Source organism: Notechis scutatus, chromosome Z, assembly GCF_049901735.1.
Source record: "Notechis scutatus isolate UNSWTSFEM ecotype Mainland chromosome Z, rNotScu1.2, whole genome shotgun sequence".
Taxonomy (NCBI): Eukaryota; Metazoa; Chordata; class Lepidosauria; order Squamata; family Elapidae; genus Notechis; species Notechis scutatus.
Genome location: NC_142025.1, coordinates 137,708,788 through 137,723,572, shown reverse-complemented (window position 1 = coordinate 137,723,572; position 14,785 = coordinate 137,708,788). Strand labels below are relative to the sequence as shown.

Below are 14,785 nucleotides of genomic sequence, written 5' to 3'. Positions count from 1 at the left end.
GCCCAAACTTAGGCTAACTTTGATGCAATTTTTCTGACTCCAATTATCAGTCACCTGTCTAATCTCCTTCTCCCCCCCAAAAAATTTGAACACCATTTTTCACAGTACATACATCATGTAGAACTGGAGTAGTTTTTCCTAGCTTGGTGCCTTCCTGACAGAATAGGCAATAAGCCCATTTATTCCTACCTACTAATAATACATCTGATTAGAGGCGGAGAGACGATAGAACATTAAAATCAGAGGTGCCTTTCTGGGAAACCGGGGATAATCTGCTCAAACAAGTCTGTTGCTAAGATGTTCTCTCCTGGGACTCATAATCTGCCAGCTTCTTCTCTTTCCCTTGAGAAAAAGGGGAGCTCGGAAAATTGGGGGGTGGAGTTTTCTTTATTTTCCTACGCGTTCATGCTTTCCTACCTGGCTGCAAACTGTTCATGCTTTTCTACCTGGCTGCAGACTCTTTCTTTTAGGTTACCTGGATCAATTTCTTTTCCTTAGGCAAGTGGCCATATCAGAAGACTGACTTTTTATTGGATGGTATGTACCCTGCGCAGCTCTTTAGAACTTTCTGAGCGTTTCTGCCTTTCAAACTAGCAACTCTGCAGAAAGGCTGAACATTTCCAACACAGAGCTGTAATGAAAAAACTTGCATCTATTTTCAAGTTGGTTTTTGAGTTTTGGTTAGACTATTTTTAAAAATGTATGTATGTATGTATGTATGTATGTATGTATGTATGTATGTATATATGTATGTATATATTTATGTATGTAAGTACCAGTATGTGTAAGAAAGCTCAGGACCGTATTTATTGGAAACATGCAGGATAAATCTTCATTCTGCAATCATCATTTTAGCCATTGTCTATCCATTGCAGGATGAAGACCTTTCCTGCATGTTTCCAACAAATACAGTCCTGAGTTTTCTTACACATACTGGTACATACATACATACATACATACATACATACATACATACATACATTTTTTAAAATAGTCTAACCAAAAAAACTAACTTGAGATTTATAACTTGAGTTATATATATAAAATCATCATCATCATCATCATCAATATATTTTATAGGAGCCTCTGTGGCGCAGTGGTTAGAGTGCAGTACTGCAAGCTACTTCTGCAGCCAGCTGCCTACAATTTGGCAGTTCAAATCCCACCAGGCTCCAGGTTGACTCAGCCTTCCATCCTTCCAAGGTAGGTAAAATGAGGACCCAAATTGTTGGGGGCAATAGGCTGACTCTGTAAAACTGCTTAGAGAGGGCTGTAAAGCACTATAAAGCGTTATATAACTAAGTGCTATTGCTATATATATAATGAAATTATATAAAATTATAAATTTTGGAATAGTGGTAGAATTTTGAATATTTAGAAATTCTTTAAACCTTGTTCATCACATCTGGACTAGGTGGCTTTTAGAAAGGAAAAAATATCATATGAGCTGCAGTTTTATAGTTTGAAAACATAAAATTGATCAGAAGGGAGACACTGATTCATGTAATCTGATGCTGATCTACTCAGAAATAATTTCAGTTCAGTGGGATTTATTTTGAGGTGAGTGGATACAGGATTTTGCTTCTGTAGAGCTTTAGAAGGGAACTGAAGGTTAATAGATGAGAAATCAATCCGTTCTCACAGAGAAACTGGACTACAAAGAGAGAGAAAATTGGAATGTACATCGTTCCAATACACAGAGACAGTCATAAAGAGCACTTCACTTTTTGTACCAATATTCACCTTCTTCAATAACATTCCCTAAATTTCTAGATTTTGAAACCAATTTAGAAATAGAAAAGTTTGTTTATGATGATGGGTAGGAGGAAATGGGTAATGAAAGCTGTGTAAACAGTAAACCATTCTGAGGCCACTGTTGTCACCCAGGGGAGTTGGAGCATTGTTTTTGTAGCTAGGGCTGGGTTATCACCTCTTGTCAGAGGTTTTTGTGAAAGGCAAGGTTTCATAACCAGAGGAATGTACCAGATGTTGCTGGTAGTGGCGTTTGATTTAAAAAGATGTTGAAACTCTAGAAAAGGTGCAGAGAAGAACAACAAAGATGATTAGGAAGCTGGAAACTAAAGTATACAATAAAGGGTTGCACCGTTGCAGGAACTGGACATGTCTAGTCTAAAGAAGAAAAGACTAGGGATGACATGATAGCAGTCTTCTAATACTTGAGGCGCTGTCACAGAGAGGAAGTGTCCAACCTATTCTTCAAAGCACTTGTGGGCAGGACAAGAAGCAATGATTCAACCTAGAACTAAAGAGAAATTTTCTGACCAGCGGAGCAGCTTGCCTCCAGAAGCTATGGATGCACCATCTGGGTGGTTTTAAAGAAGAGATTGGACAGCCACTCGCCTGGAAAGGTACAAGGTCTTCCACTTGAACAGGAAGTTGACCAAAAGACCAAAATCCCTTCCAACTCTGTTATTCTGTAATCCAGCGTTCAGCTAGCAAGCTTGTCTGAATGCAAATTCTTTGAGAGATTTCAAGGTTTTGTTACTTACTCAAATCTGGTCATCTTTGAAAATACATGGCAACTCACAATATATGTACAAGTATACAGGTAGAAGATTAATTAAGACTCCAATATTAACAGTTCTCATATCAGATTTTTTGGGTCGCAGCACAAAACTTCACACTCTTAGAAACCCAGTTCAGCCCCATTGTATTTTTTTTGTTGAATCCAACTTCCCAAAATATTGGATTTTCCCCCCTTACATTTCCATCTTCATTGCCTCATCTGTTTAGTGGCAGTGATGAGAATTATTCATCTTATGTAATTTTTGTCCATTGATGAGGACAGCCATCTGTAAGTTCAAATGTTGGTCAAGTTCATTTTAGCTATTTACAGTATCTATATAGCACCATCCAACCATTGTTAGTGATATAAAGGTTATCTTTAGTACAATTATGTTGACTTGACAGTTTGATGATTCTTAGAGAATCTTTCAATCCCTGGTGCAAAAACCATCTGTAAATCTCTTCTCAAATCACAGAAAAAGATAATTACAGTCCCCTAAGAGAAGGTTTGACTTAATTCTACATCCAATCAAAATTCTAATCACAAGTAACATGTGGATTCTTATATAGCTATACAAAAATCATTAAGATTGGGGAAAACCTACTTTTGCAGCAACATGACACAATTTAAGCTCAGTGAAGATTGAACATGCTCAGTGACCAAGAAATACCACTTGACTTTGAATGAAAACCAATGGAACATGGAATGGTGAGTGAAGGTCTTGGATGACATACTCTCGAAGGATCAAAGGCCAATTGTTGCTTTTAAAAAGTTATGTATTCTTGCCTAGAAGTCTAGGAATCGAAACCCAACACTAGAAGGCAAGAGTTTTAGACTGATAATGTAGGTTTTTTTAAAAATTCACAGTGTTTAATGTAAAAGGTGAACAAACATTTCCCGTGCTTGATGTTCCATATGAAGAGTTTTCTGTTCACTATTCCAGTTTCTCCATTTCTTCATTTCCCTCTTGTTTTTCTGCACTCCTCCAGCAAACAGCGACTCTTGGCTGTCATTATGAGATTGTGGGAGTTTTTCCTTCAAAGGTTTTTTCCTGCCTTTACAAAATTTAAGATTCCCAAGACTGCTGATATTGTATATGTTTTCACAGCCAGAACCTGTTGGGCAGTGTTGAGCTTCAATGGGTCTGACCATAGTCTGGACAGCAGATTTCCTGCAGTTTTGCTGGTAATCGTGGCTGGCATCTTCAGAAGTATCTAGACCACTTCCGGTTTGGGTTTCTTCAGCGACAAACCAAAATCCGCAATCGTGCGCAGTTTCCATCCGTGCTTGCCGCTGGAGCGCCCCGACCCTTTGGATTCGGGGCTGAAGCCACCCCGTAGAGGTGGTGAAGAGGGGGCAGATTGCTAGCCAAGTGGAGGGGAGCCACATCTCTCCTTCTTGGCTGGTCTAAATTCCCTTTCCCGAAGGCGGTTGCAGCGGTGGTCAGAAATGGCCACCTCAAAGAAGAACCTGACTGGATAAGATTGTGCAGGAGGAAGACAAAGAGGAAAGCAGTACAGACCAGGCTAAACAATAGAGAACATCTAAGCAAGGTACCCTGAATCTAAAAGTACTTAGAGGGATACTTCTGAAAGAAGATTTTTAAGCAGCAAAGGAGAGAGAAAAAGAGGTTAAATATCCCTTTTTTAATATTGACAATTACAAATGATATGGAAAGAAATTTATGTTAACCTATTTTGACACTAATAGGCAACTTTAAGCTGAAATCTAAGTGTCAAAAGGAGAATAAAGAATTTTTCTTGGTCATTTTAAAGCCCTAAAAAGGAGAAGAGTGGAGGCAAAAGGGTGGGACTTGGAATAATGAAAAAAATGGAGTGCTACTTGGAAAAACAAAGGGGATTAACAGTGAAACTTTGAAAAGCCTCCCAAGGATACACTGTAACTGAAATCTTATTAAAAGATACAGTAACCCACAGAAAGGAAAAGTAAAGGAAAGAAACAAGAAGGAACATCAAGGAGAAGCAGAAAAGAAAACTACAGAAGGGAAAATTAGAGAAAGAAGGGTATTAAAAAAGGGATGAGAAAAAGGGGGGAAAGATAGAAAGGGAAAGAACTTATGAGGGACAAAAGCAGGAAATAAAGAAAAAGGGGAAACACACTAGGATTAAAGCTCAGATAGAAAACAGAGACAATGGCTAAATTAAGTTAAAAGTGAGGATTCTGCAAAGGTACAAAAGATAGTGTTGTAACAGTAGAATACTGTAATGAGTTAGAAATGAAATAAGTAAATAATCTATGAGATAAAACTGTATTGTTATGTAATGGTATGTTTATTTATAATTAATGCAATAATAAAGAAGGGAGAGAAACATTGTAATTGTTTCTAAAGATTGATAAAATATTGAAAAGAAATGTGAAAGATTTATAAGGAAATTTATACCAGTTACTAAAATGAATTTGAACAATTATTTTGCTTATTAATAGTAAATAATTTATAAGATAAAACTGTATGACTATCCAATGGTATGCTTATTAACAATTAACGTAATAATGAAGAAGGGAGGGAAACATTTCAATTGTTCTCAAAGATTGATAAATATTGAAAAGAAACGTGAAAGATTTACAAGGCTCATACCAGTACTAGAATGAATTTGAATAACTATTTTGCTTACTAATGTTTATATATATATATATATATATATATATATATATATATATATATATATATATATATATATATATATATATATATATATATATATATATATATATATTGTTTTCTTAAGTTTTCGCGGTTTCTGCTATTTTTTTTAGAATTTTTCTTTTTACATTTTCAAGGGGAAGTACCAAGCAGTCTGAATGATGAGATTTACATGATATAAAATAGATATTAGAAATTTGAATGTTATAATTTTAGAATGCACAGATGTAACGTTTAATGAGATTTCATACGATAATAACAATAAGACTTAAAGGTGGTGCACTCTGATTGGCAATCATAGGGGGAATTTTGCTTTTTAAGAATGTTGGAAGAGAACATATGAAATTGTAAACAAGACAGATGGAAGTATAAGTATAATGAATAAAAAGATATAGAAATTTAGGCAAAAGAAATACAATTGAATAAGAAGAAAATGAGATAACCATAAAAGAAAATTAAGAGAAGTAAAGGGAGAAATAGTGAGAAGTTGGAAAAAGAGTGATAAGATATGAAGTTGAATACATAAGATGAATATGCATATGAAATTGTGTCTGTATGGAAATGTGTATCTAGACCATAGTCACTAAACCCTGAAGCTCACCACTGCCCAATTGCTGATCTCAATGATTTCTGTATGGATGTTGCCTGTCTGTCTAGGGATAACATTGGCAGACTGAGCCTCAGAAATCCAGGAAAAAACAGCTTGCAATAGCTAGTGTAAACTAGCTATTTAAAATAATTCATTTGAGATACTGCAGAGAAGTATATCTATGCCTCAGGTTGCTGCCTGATGACATTCAAGTGACATAGGTGACTGAAATTGTGTAATTATTGCTGAGTGAAAAAGGCTACAGATTTTCATTGAGTGGCAAACCACATCAGCTCCCGTACAGTGTGAAAAAGGGGTAAGCAAAGGATTTGTGTGTTCAGTTGAGAACTTTTAGAAGATGCAATGTGTGAGTGATTGTATTTGTATTTTTATTTTTCTCCATAGAAATTCCCTTGGGGGTGTGTACCTGAAAATGAATCTATCTTCATTTGCTCTTGGCTTGCTGTTACTTATAAGTCTGAGTTATGCAGAGGCTAATGTGTCATCAAGCACACCTCTTTACTCCTCTTCTTCATCTCTCCCCACCACATTGTCATCCCCGTCACCAATGTCCTCTAAATCCACGCAAGATCCCAAATCTCTCCTGCACCCCAGTCTGGTCACCAACTCTCCACCCAATTCATCCCTGCCTCAGCAGAACCAGACTCAGCCCTCGGTCTCCACCACCCAGACTGAGAACCCCGAGTTGATCCAGGAAGAAGAATATGGGTTTTCTGACCAAAACGTGGAGGATCCAATAAGAAATTATGAGTGGGAGGCTGCAGCTAGGCGTGCGGATTTGGTGCTGAACATGACTGAGATGTTTCAAGAAGAAGAGAGAGCTCGTTTCAATCTTTCTGGCCTAACCATGGAAGATTCCGGAAATTACCAGCCTGCACCTCGGGGCGTGGCAATTGCGCTGCTGAAGCCAAAAGGTGAAAGGCAATTTGGAAGGAGGTTCCTTGGAAATCTCATTTTTGTTCAGTTGAATCTGGGATCCCTGAATGGTCCAGATTTAGCTTATCCATAATACGGAGAGTAATTGAAAGTTTAGATCAGGGGTGGGAAACTATGGCCCTTTTATGACTTGTGGACTTCATGCTGGCTCAGGAATTCTGGGAGTTGAAGTCCACAAGTTGTAAAAAGGCCATAGTTCCCTACCCCTGGTTTAGAAGATGGTCTAGCCTAATGTATTACAGTGACAGAGATAAGAATTCAGTATCGCTTTTCCTTCTTATAATCCACAGTAGCTTTTATTTGCTACATGCATCACGATGTCATTGTACAAATGAAGTTATGTCATTTGAACGATGCCACCGTAATGCATGTTTTTTTTCCTCCCTTGCCCTTTCTCCTGGATACTCAAGCCAATATTTTAGAAAAATGTTAGGTAGGAATGAAGGAGAATCATGACTAAGACATAGAATCAGACATGGCAAAAAATTACATCGATCAGTGTTTTTCAACCTGGGCAGCTTGAAGATGTGTGGGCTTCAGCTCCCAGAATTCTCCAGCCAGCAAATCTCAAGTTGCTCAGGTTGAGAAACATTGCTATAGATCATGTTTTTCTCCTACTTTCACAGTGTTAAATGAGGAGATCTTGGTGTCCCTGAGTTTGATTGTTTTCTTGCAAAGGTTTCAGTACCTAAACTAGGTAACATCATTACCATTACCCCTCGTTTGGGTAATGAAGCATCTGCAAGAAAACAACCAAGGACCCCTCATTTTCAACCCTGAACGTAAGTATTATTACAGTGTTATATATTACAGTGTTCAAACTTATACCTTATTTATTTCGTCAAGTGTGGTTATACATACAAAGAATTTGTCTCTTGAAGTCATCCATTACTGCTAAGACTGATAGGAGGGAATTCCATTTTTTACAAAGAGCTTTGTTAAATCACAATATTTGTTGCTAGCAGCTGTGATGGTTCCATATTCTTATGATTTTTTTAGATCTTCTGTAGCAGAAATCTGGAAGTGGAGATGCCTCGTTGCCTTCGTATGTGATTGTATTCATAAATTCCTGAGTTCTTAAAAAGTCTGTGGATGACAGTCAAACCTTCTCATATTGGATTCTGAAAAAAAAACAATGCAATACAGAAATTCTTCTATCAAATTTGACTAGTATTCTGTGTAGTCTTGTTCCCTTTCCTCAAAATAATATTCTACTATGAAAAAAGATGGAGGAAAGAGAGTGGGAAAGCAGGACAGGTTTGTCTGTTAGAGTTGCAATTGCTGGAATCCCTTATAACCAGAGGTGGATATTCAGCAGGTTCTGACCGGTTCTGGAGAACTGGTAGCAGAAATTTTGAGTAGTCCGGAGAACCGGCAAATACCACCTTTGACTGGAGATTTTACAGTATCCTTCCCTTGCCATGGCCACCAAGCCATGCCCACAGAACTGGTAGTAAATTTTTTTGAATCCCATCACTGTTTCTAAGCCTCCCTGATTGAAGAAATACAATTGTAAATTGAAGGCTCTTTGGAACTGGCTAGAGGTGGCTAATTATGGACCTCAAAAGTCTTAGTCAGATCCCATCGATACTCAAAAATAATAAACTAGATAATTCAATCCATGGCTGGAAAATAATCATTAATCTTGATCTTAGATCAAGTTTAACATTTCCCCATCCAGTTCCACCATTTGAATTATTGTACCATATTATTCCAAAGCCAATTGCACCCCACAGACTCAGATAAGTGTGTATGTCTCCCTGGGGAAAGCAAAGAGAGCATAGCTGGCTTAGTCAGAGGAATGAGACATTCGAGACAGAGGAGAGAGATATTTAAGACTACTCAGTGTGCTAAGCACTGTGCTTGATTTCTTGGCTTTTATTCAAGGAGCAAAAAGTGCAATTGGACTGGGTTCGTTGCATTCAATGAAAACTGGCAGCCAGTACTTAGCACGCTCTCTGGTTATAAACCCAGGTTAACAAAATAGGGTTGCTCTGAAGAACCCCGTTCCCAAAGCAGTCACATGGCGGCTTCTGCCAACATAGGAAAGCAACGGCTGAGTTCCTTAGCCTGATGAAGCATTAGTGTATAAGCTGATCCCAATTTTTTTTTCTAGTTTGGTGTATTGTACGTGAACTCAGGCATTTTTTTTTTCCCTGTAAAGGTGAAGCTGGGGGAACTCAAGGAATATCCAAGAATGCCATAGCTCTCTTCCTCTGGGTGTGCGGTATATTGCTGTGTGTTTTCGTGGGAATCTATTGTGCCCACAGTCGGGGATCCAAGAAAGAACCATTCATACACCATCGCTTGAATGAGGATGCATTTGATGAACCTGGTAAACCTGTTCCCCAGGTCCTTTGGGGTGGGAAGGGCCACTTAAGAGGGCATTGTCCATGTCATTCCCCTGTGTTTTGCTCCCATGGTGAGATACAAAATTCTTCCTTCTGGTTCATCAGTGTTGTTGGTAGCCTTTGTTTGAAAAAATGGTGGTGGTGGTGATAGGGAAAGGTCTACAAGTCTTTCTCTTTTAATAACCAAAGGTGCTTTTTCCAAAAAGAACTGGATGTTCTTGGTTTTTTGTTTGAAAACTTTTCGTTTCTCATCCAAGAAGTTCAGAACTGAAGAAACTTCTTAGCTGAGAACCAAAATGCTTTCAAACAAAAAACCAAGGAAGTCAAGTTGTCTTTTAGAAAAAGCACCTTTGGGACAACCATAACCTGAACGATTAAGAATCTCCATAGACTTTTGATGACCACTGGTTCAACAACCATTGAAAGTTACAACAGTGCTGAATGAGTGGTACTTAAATTGGTCCTTGAAGTCCTGGCAGATCTAGCACCCCACTGGTCAGATGATCTTGATCTAGGCCAGGGGTGTCAAATTCAAGACCTGTGGGCCAGATCTAGCCCATGGGGTGCTTAGATGTGGCCAATGGGGCTGACCTGGAAATAGCAAAGGACTGGCCCACAGTGCCTCTGCCAGTGAAAATGGAGCTCGGGAGAGCCATGCACACTAGCAGGGGGTTGCAGGAGGCAGTCGCAGCCAAAAATGAAGCTCATGAGCTTGTTTTTGCTGGCAGAGGGCTTGGGTCCCCACAGGCTCCCCTGACATGAGTGACGTTGAGTTGGCCATGTCCACCCTGGCCATGCTACCCCACTTCCTCCAAAGTCAAGCACAACCCTCAATGAAATTGAGTTTGAATCCCTGATCTAGGCACTTGACCACTGACTTGTGTTCACAACATTTGCAGTATCTCAATGTCATGTGACCATTACTTATGACCTTTCCTGTTGGCTTCCTACAAATAAAGTCAATGGGGAAGTCAGCAACAAAAGTTGTGGGTCACTTTGGTAAGTTCCTCACATTTTTCCTTGCCTGGCAAGAACCATCCCTGACATGGTTGTGCCGTGGCTTGCCAGCCCACTGCGCACTTTCTTCTGCCCAGCAGAAGCTGCCTGAGACTTGTTTAACAGCCCATGATGCTTGTTTAACAATGGCAATGGGGTGTGCTGGGATTGCTGCCATTAAGTAATGCAGTCACATGACATCCCACTTATGATTGCATCACTTAGTGGTGGAAATTCTGGTCATGATTGCTGTTGTTAAGGGAGGACTACTGTACAATTAAAATATCCAGTTATAAACACAGGAATGAAACTAAGGACATAAGAATGTTTCTGTACCAAATTTGTAAATAGAAAAAGATCTTTGCCAGGTACCAAAACGACAATGATGTAGCTGCCAAACAAGCATTATAAGCACTGGGATATGATAACAGAGAGGTTACCATGGCAAGCTCACATGACCATTTTGCCATGGCCAACTCACCACAGCACAACTCTCTATGGCCAACTGGCTATGGGACAACTCACCATGGACAATTCTACTATTTTTTAGTCAATGGAGATAATACAGACAAAACAGTAGTGAATAGCATTTATTGTGTTGAATTATCCTGGATAATGGATTGTCCGGGAGCGTGTTATCCCACAGCAAGTTGGTCATGGTGAGTTGTCTTGTGCCGAGTTGGCCATGGTGAAATGGTTATGGTGAGTTGTCCCATTCTACAACGGAGGCATTTTACGGGGCAATGCCTTATTCATTTGAGATGGTAAGAGTACCTAGATAGAGCATTCGGCAGCAATAATTCCAATGTGTAAATAAGTGGGTTGGAAGAAGATTCAGGAAGGGTCTCAAATAGCATTCTCATATAATCATGTCTTCCTTGGCATCCATTTTATGAATGGGAAAGCCCACCCAATGGCCATTTAGAAGAGAACCTATATTAGGTACTGAATTTTCCAAATGCCCCAATTCATTCCAGACCTGGAATTCTAAACTGATAGGTAGACTATACATATTTCTTTAGCTTCCAGATCTCTTCTTTTCTTTTCAGCGCTCTCCCTGAACAGGCCCCAGCATTATGACTGGTTCTTCCATGAAACAGATGGTTATGTCTACCCAACTCCAACACAAATCCAACTTAAACCAATGCAGGTCCTCTCGGTCCCAGATCTTAAACAACCTTCTCCTGGGCTCGAAACTGAATCACCAGAGAAACCTGCTAAACCTGAGACAGGACCAGGCACCAAGGAGGTGCCACGAAGCCCTGTGAAGCTGGAATGCCTGTCTCCAGCCAGCCTTGGAAATCTCATCTGAGGTGCAGCTCCTCTCTAGCAGCTCCCCTTTCCTTCAGTACAACTTTCCCCCCTATATTATTCAATGTGTATCTCAACCTGGAATAATCTGGCTAAGTGTGGTTTGAAGGAAGGATGGTGAATTTGCAGATCCATATAGGGCTGGGTTCCCAGTAGTGATGAAAACAGTCCACCTTCCTAAATTAGGCTGTTAGAATATATGTGTAGCTATATAGCTGACAGGTAGTCCTTGACTTACAAACACAATTGGAACCAGGATTTCCATTGCTGAGCAAGGAGGTTGTTAACTGAGTCACGCTGGATTTTACAATCATTTTTGCCATGGTTGTTAATTGAATCAATGCAGATGTTAAGTGAATCACTCGGCTGTTAAATGAATACAGCCTCCCGCGTGGACTTTGCTTGTTGGAAGCTAGCTGGGAAGGTCACCAAAGGTGATCACGTCACACCAGGATGATGCAATCATCATAAATACATGCCGATTGAAAGCATCTGGATTTTGATCATGTGACTGTGGGGATGGTGCAATTGTCATATTGAGGACTGGTGGCAAGTCACCCTTTTCAGAGTGGTGACAGTTTCAAACTTTGAAGTTGCTAAATGAATGGTTGCTAAGTCGAGGAGTACCTGTATCTTTTCCCCTCCCATATTTCCTGTCAATCTGCCACCTCCCTCCCTCCTCCTCCCTCTAGAACAGGGGTGTCAAACTGGATTTCTTCAATCAGCATTGCAGTTCTCCTCCACAGACCAGCGGGGGTGTGTGTGGTGGTGGAAGAGAGATGGGATGGCTGCCCCCTGCAGCACTTTGTTGGCCAAAGCAGGGTGTGGGGGCTACGTGCGGCTCCCTGCATCCCATTTTGGTCAGCAAAGTGCTGCAGGAGGCCGTTCAGGCTGAAAATGGGCCACATGTGTGGCCCCCCGTGCCCTGTTTTGGCTGCCAAAGGCACTGCAGGCGGGTCATTTGCTATTTCCAGGCTGCCAGCCCCTCGGGCCAGTTTTAAGCACCCTAGGAGCCAGATTGGCCTGTGGGCCTTCATTTTGAAACCCCTGCTGTAGCATCTAGATCAGGGGTGGGCAAACTATGGCCCGTGGGCCACATCCGGCCCGTTGGTCTTTTTAATCCGGCCCGCTGAAGATTGGTACAGAATTAAGGTTTGATGTGAATGATTGAATGATTGCATTCATTTGATTTTGACTTGTAATGACAGGCATTTCGACACCAGGTGGCGGCCTGTCTGTCAAATTTTAAAAGTCAATGAGGCCCCCGAGCCAAAACGTTTGCCCACCCCTGATCTAGATGGATGTAACCCACTTTGGCACTGTACTGGAAGCAACATGCTGGAGGTGTTCCCAGCCACTGTCAGATTAATTCCATTGCTACGCTCCCAACAGACAGACACACCTTAGACCAAACTCTCTTCCCATGCACAAAAATAATTGCTGCGTCACTAGAGATAATCACAAGCAGACACAGATCCCGACCCAAAGGGTCCTTATAGGGTTCTGCCACATGAAAGCCTTAAACTCCTGGTCTCCCTTGATGAAACCAGTTTAAGAATTTACTCTCTGGGTTTCAATCTGTTCTTCAGCTTTGGCAACAAGTGTGCTGTCTAGATAGCGATCATAGATCGTAACGATGTCTGACTGATATCCTGTAGCTTCTTCATTCCCATCCCTTCTGAGAAAGCACATGCCAATTATTTTGCTTTTTTAGGGAACATATGGTTTCCATTGCTTGACCATTTATTTGGACTCTTTATTTGTACTTGACCCTGTCCCATCTGGCATGTCCACTCTTGGAATGGTGGGAACAAAAAATACCTCTTTCTTTCACTTAATGTAGAAGGGAAAATTGAGAGAATTCTTAGAACGCTTGTCAATTTCAGCTGGGGAGGGAAGGAAGGAAGGAAGGAAGGAAGGAAGGAAGGAAGGAAGGAAGGAAGGAAGGAAGGAAGGAAGGAAGGAAGGAAGGAAAGGAAGGAAGGAAGGAAGGAAGGAAGGATCATGTTTTACTAGTCCCTATGAATCTATAGTAAGAAAAAAAAGTCGTTGAGATAGAAACCAGAAAATTGGTACTTCAGGTGATCTCTTTCTAAAGGTGTAGATGGAACTATGTACAAGCTCAACTTGCAAAGCATGGGAGTTCAGGCTTTATCTGGGCTTGTTCCTATCCTCAAACATGACATTTCAAAGATGTTCACAGGGGGCAGTAGCCAATGTGTAACCCTTAAAGCAATTCAACCCAGAGTTCTCACTTGAGACACAAATGACCAGGGTCAAATTATCCTACTTCAGTCACATCATGTGAAGATCTGGTTTTCTGGAGAACGCTCTAAGGCTCTAAAGGTGGAAGGAATGAGAAGAAAAGGATAATATAGTTTATGGATTCAATTATTTTGGCCATAAACAGATAAGACGTGAATAACCAGGTTGGAGACAGATTTATCCTGGACAAAATCTATCAATGTAGTCAGCCAGAGTTGACAGCACATAATCAATCATGAAGGCAGTTATTTCAAATGTGTGAAGAGCAAGTCTAGACACTGAGATGGCATCTTTCTGCAAGGCAGCCTTTCCTGAAGAGAATGTCCGCAAAAGCCTTGATGGTGTTGAATGTGGACTTTGTTCTCTAGTATATCTGAAGACATCAGCTTGGGAAAACTAGTGATGAGCGAGAACTTTCCACTGAGGAAAATGCCAGTTTCTTTCTTTGCTTAGGTTCTGAACTAGTTTATAACAACTTAATTAAGATACTATCCCATGGGCTAAGTTTAAATCAAAACACAAACCAAGTGTCATTCATCCCTTCTGCAAATTAATGGATTACTTTTACTGCAGCCTAATTGCTGAAAAACTCACACCTAAAGCTTTGCAAGGGTTGCTTGACATATTATAGAGCTAAGGTGTACCTCCTTTAGTGCAAAACGAGTGGAGTAGTGCTGCGAGGGTACTTTCAGTTATATTGTTACAAATAAATATACTTTTTCCAAAGTTTTGTTGTACTGTTTCCATTGTTCGTTTGTGTTTATTTCAATGTTTTGGATATTTAGTGCAGGTGTATTCATTAAGATTAAAGTTGTGATGGAAAAATTTAAGAATCCCTGAGCTCAGCCTACAAAATGACCAGATGATTTAAGCTCACCCCAATTAGCTGCCTAACAAAAGACATAATGAAAGATTTCAGGTTGTCAGTCAAATGTCTGGTGTTTTCCAAAGGCAACAAATTTAGATTATTAAACTCTTCAACTATAAAACAAAAGATAAAACTTCTCCGGAAATTCAGATGTTGTCCTGAGAAATATGTTTTTCTCTGGAAGATGTGAAGAAACAATTGGCTAGATATGCATCAGAGAATTCTCTTACATCTTTTATGGGTCAGGGCAAAATTGATT

General features: G+C 40.0%; 1 protein-coding gene across 2 annotated transcripts; it reads left to right on the top strand.

Moving 5' to 3' along the window:
* Nucleotides 1–415: 415 nt before the first annotated feature.
* On the top strand, nucleotides 416–12,450 carry LOC148129326 (uncharacterized). Of its 2 annotated transcripts, XM_087946808.1 has the most exons (5): nucleotides 416–537; nucleotides 1,081–1,203; nucleotides 6,184–6,713; nucleotides 8,900–9,070; nucleotides 11,132–12,450. In XM_087946808.1, the coding sequence occupies exons 3-5, from the start codon at nucleotides 6,212–6,214 to the stop codon at nucleotides 11,392–11,394; spliced, it is 936 nt and encodes a 311-aa protein (XP_087802934.1). In that variant the 5' UTR covers nucleotides 416–537; nucleotides 1,081–1,203; nucleotides 6,184–6,211; the 3' UTR covers nucleotides 11,395–12,450. The 2 variants fall into 2 exon arrangements, with proteins under 2 accessions (XP_087802934.1, XP_087802933.1); XM_087946807.1 differs by lacking the exon at nucleotides 1,081–1,203.
* The last annotated feature ends 2,335 nt before the right edge of the window (nucleotides 12,451–14,785 follow it).

Coding starts and splice junctions, on each gene's coding strand:
- LOC148129326 (XM_087946807.1), top strand. CDS start 6,212: ATGAATCTATCTTCATTTGCTCTTGGCTTGCTGTTACTTATAAGTCTG. Junction 6,714..8,899: donor TGCGCTGCTGAAGCCAAAAG/GTGAAAGGCAAT, acceptor TTCCCTGTAAAG/GTGAAGCTGGGGGAACTCAA. Junction 9,071..11,131: donor GGATGCATTTGATGAACCTG/GTAAACCTGTTC, acceptor TTTTCTTTTCAG/CGCTCTCCCTGAACAGGCCC.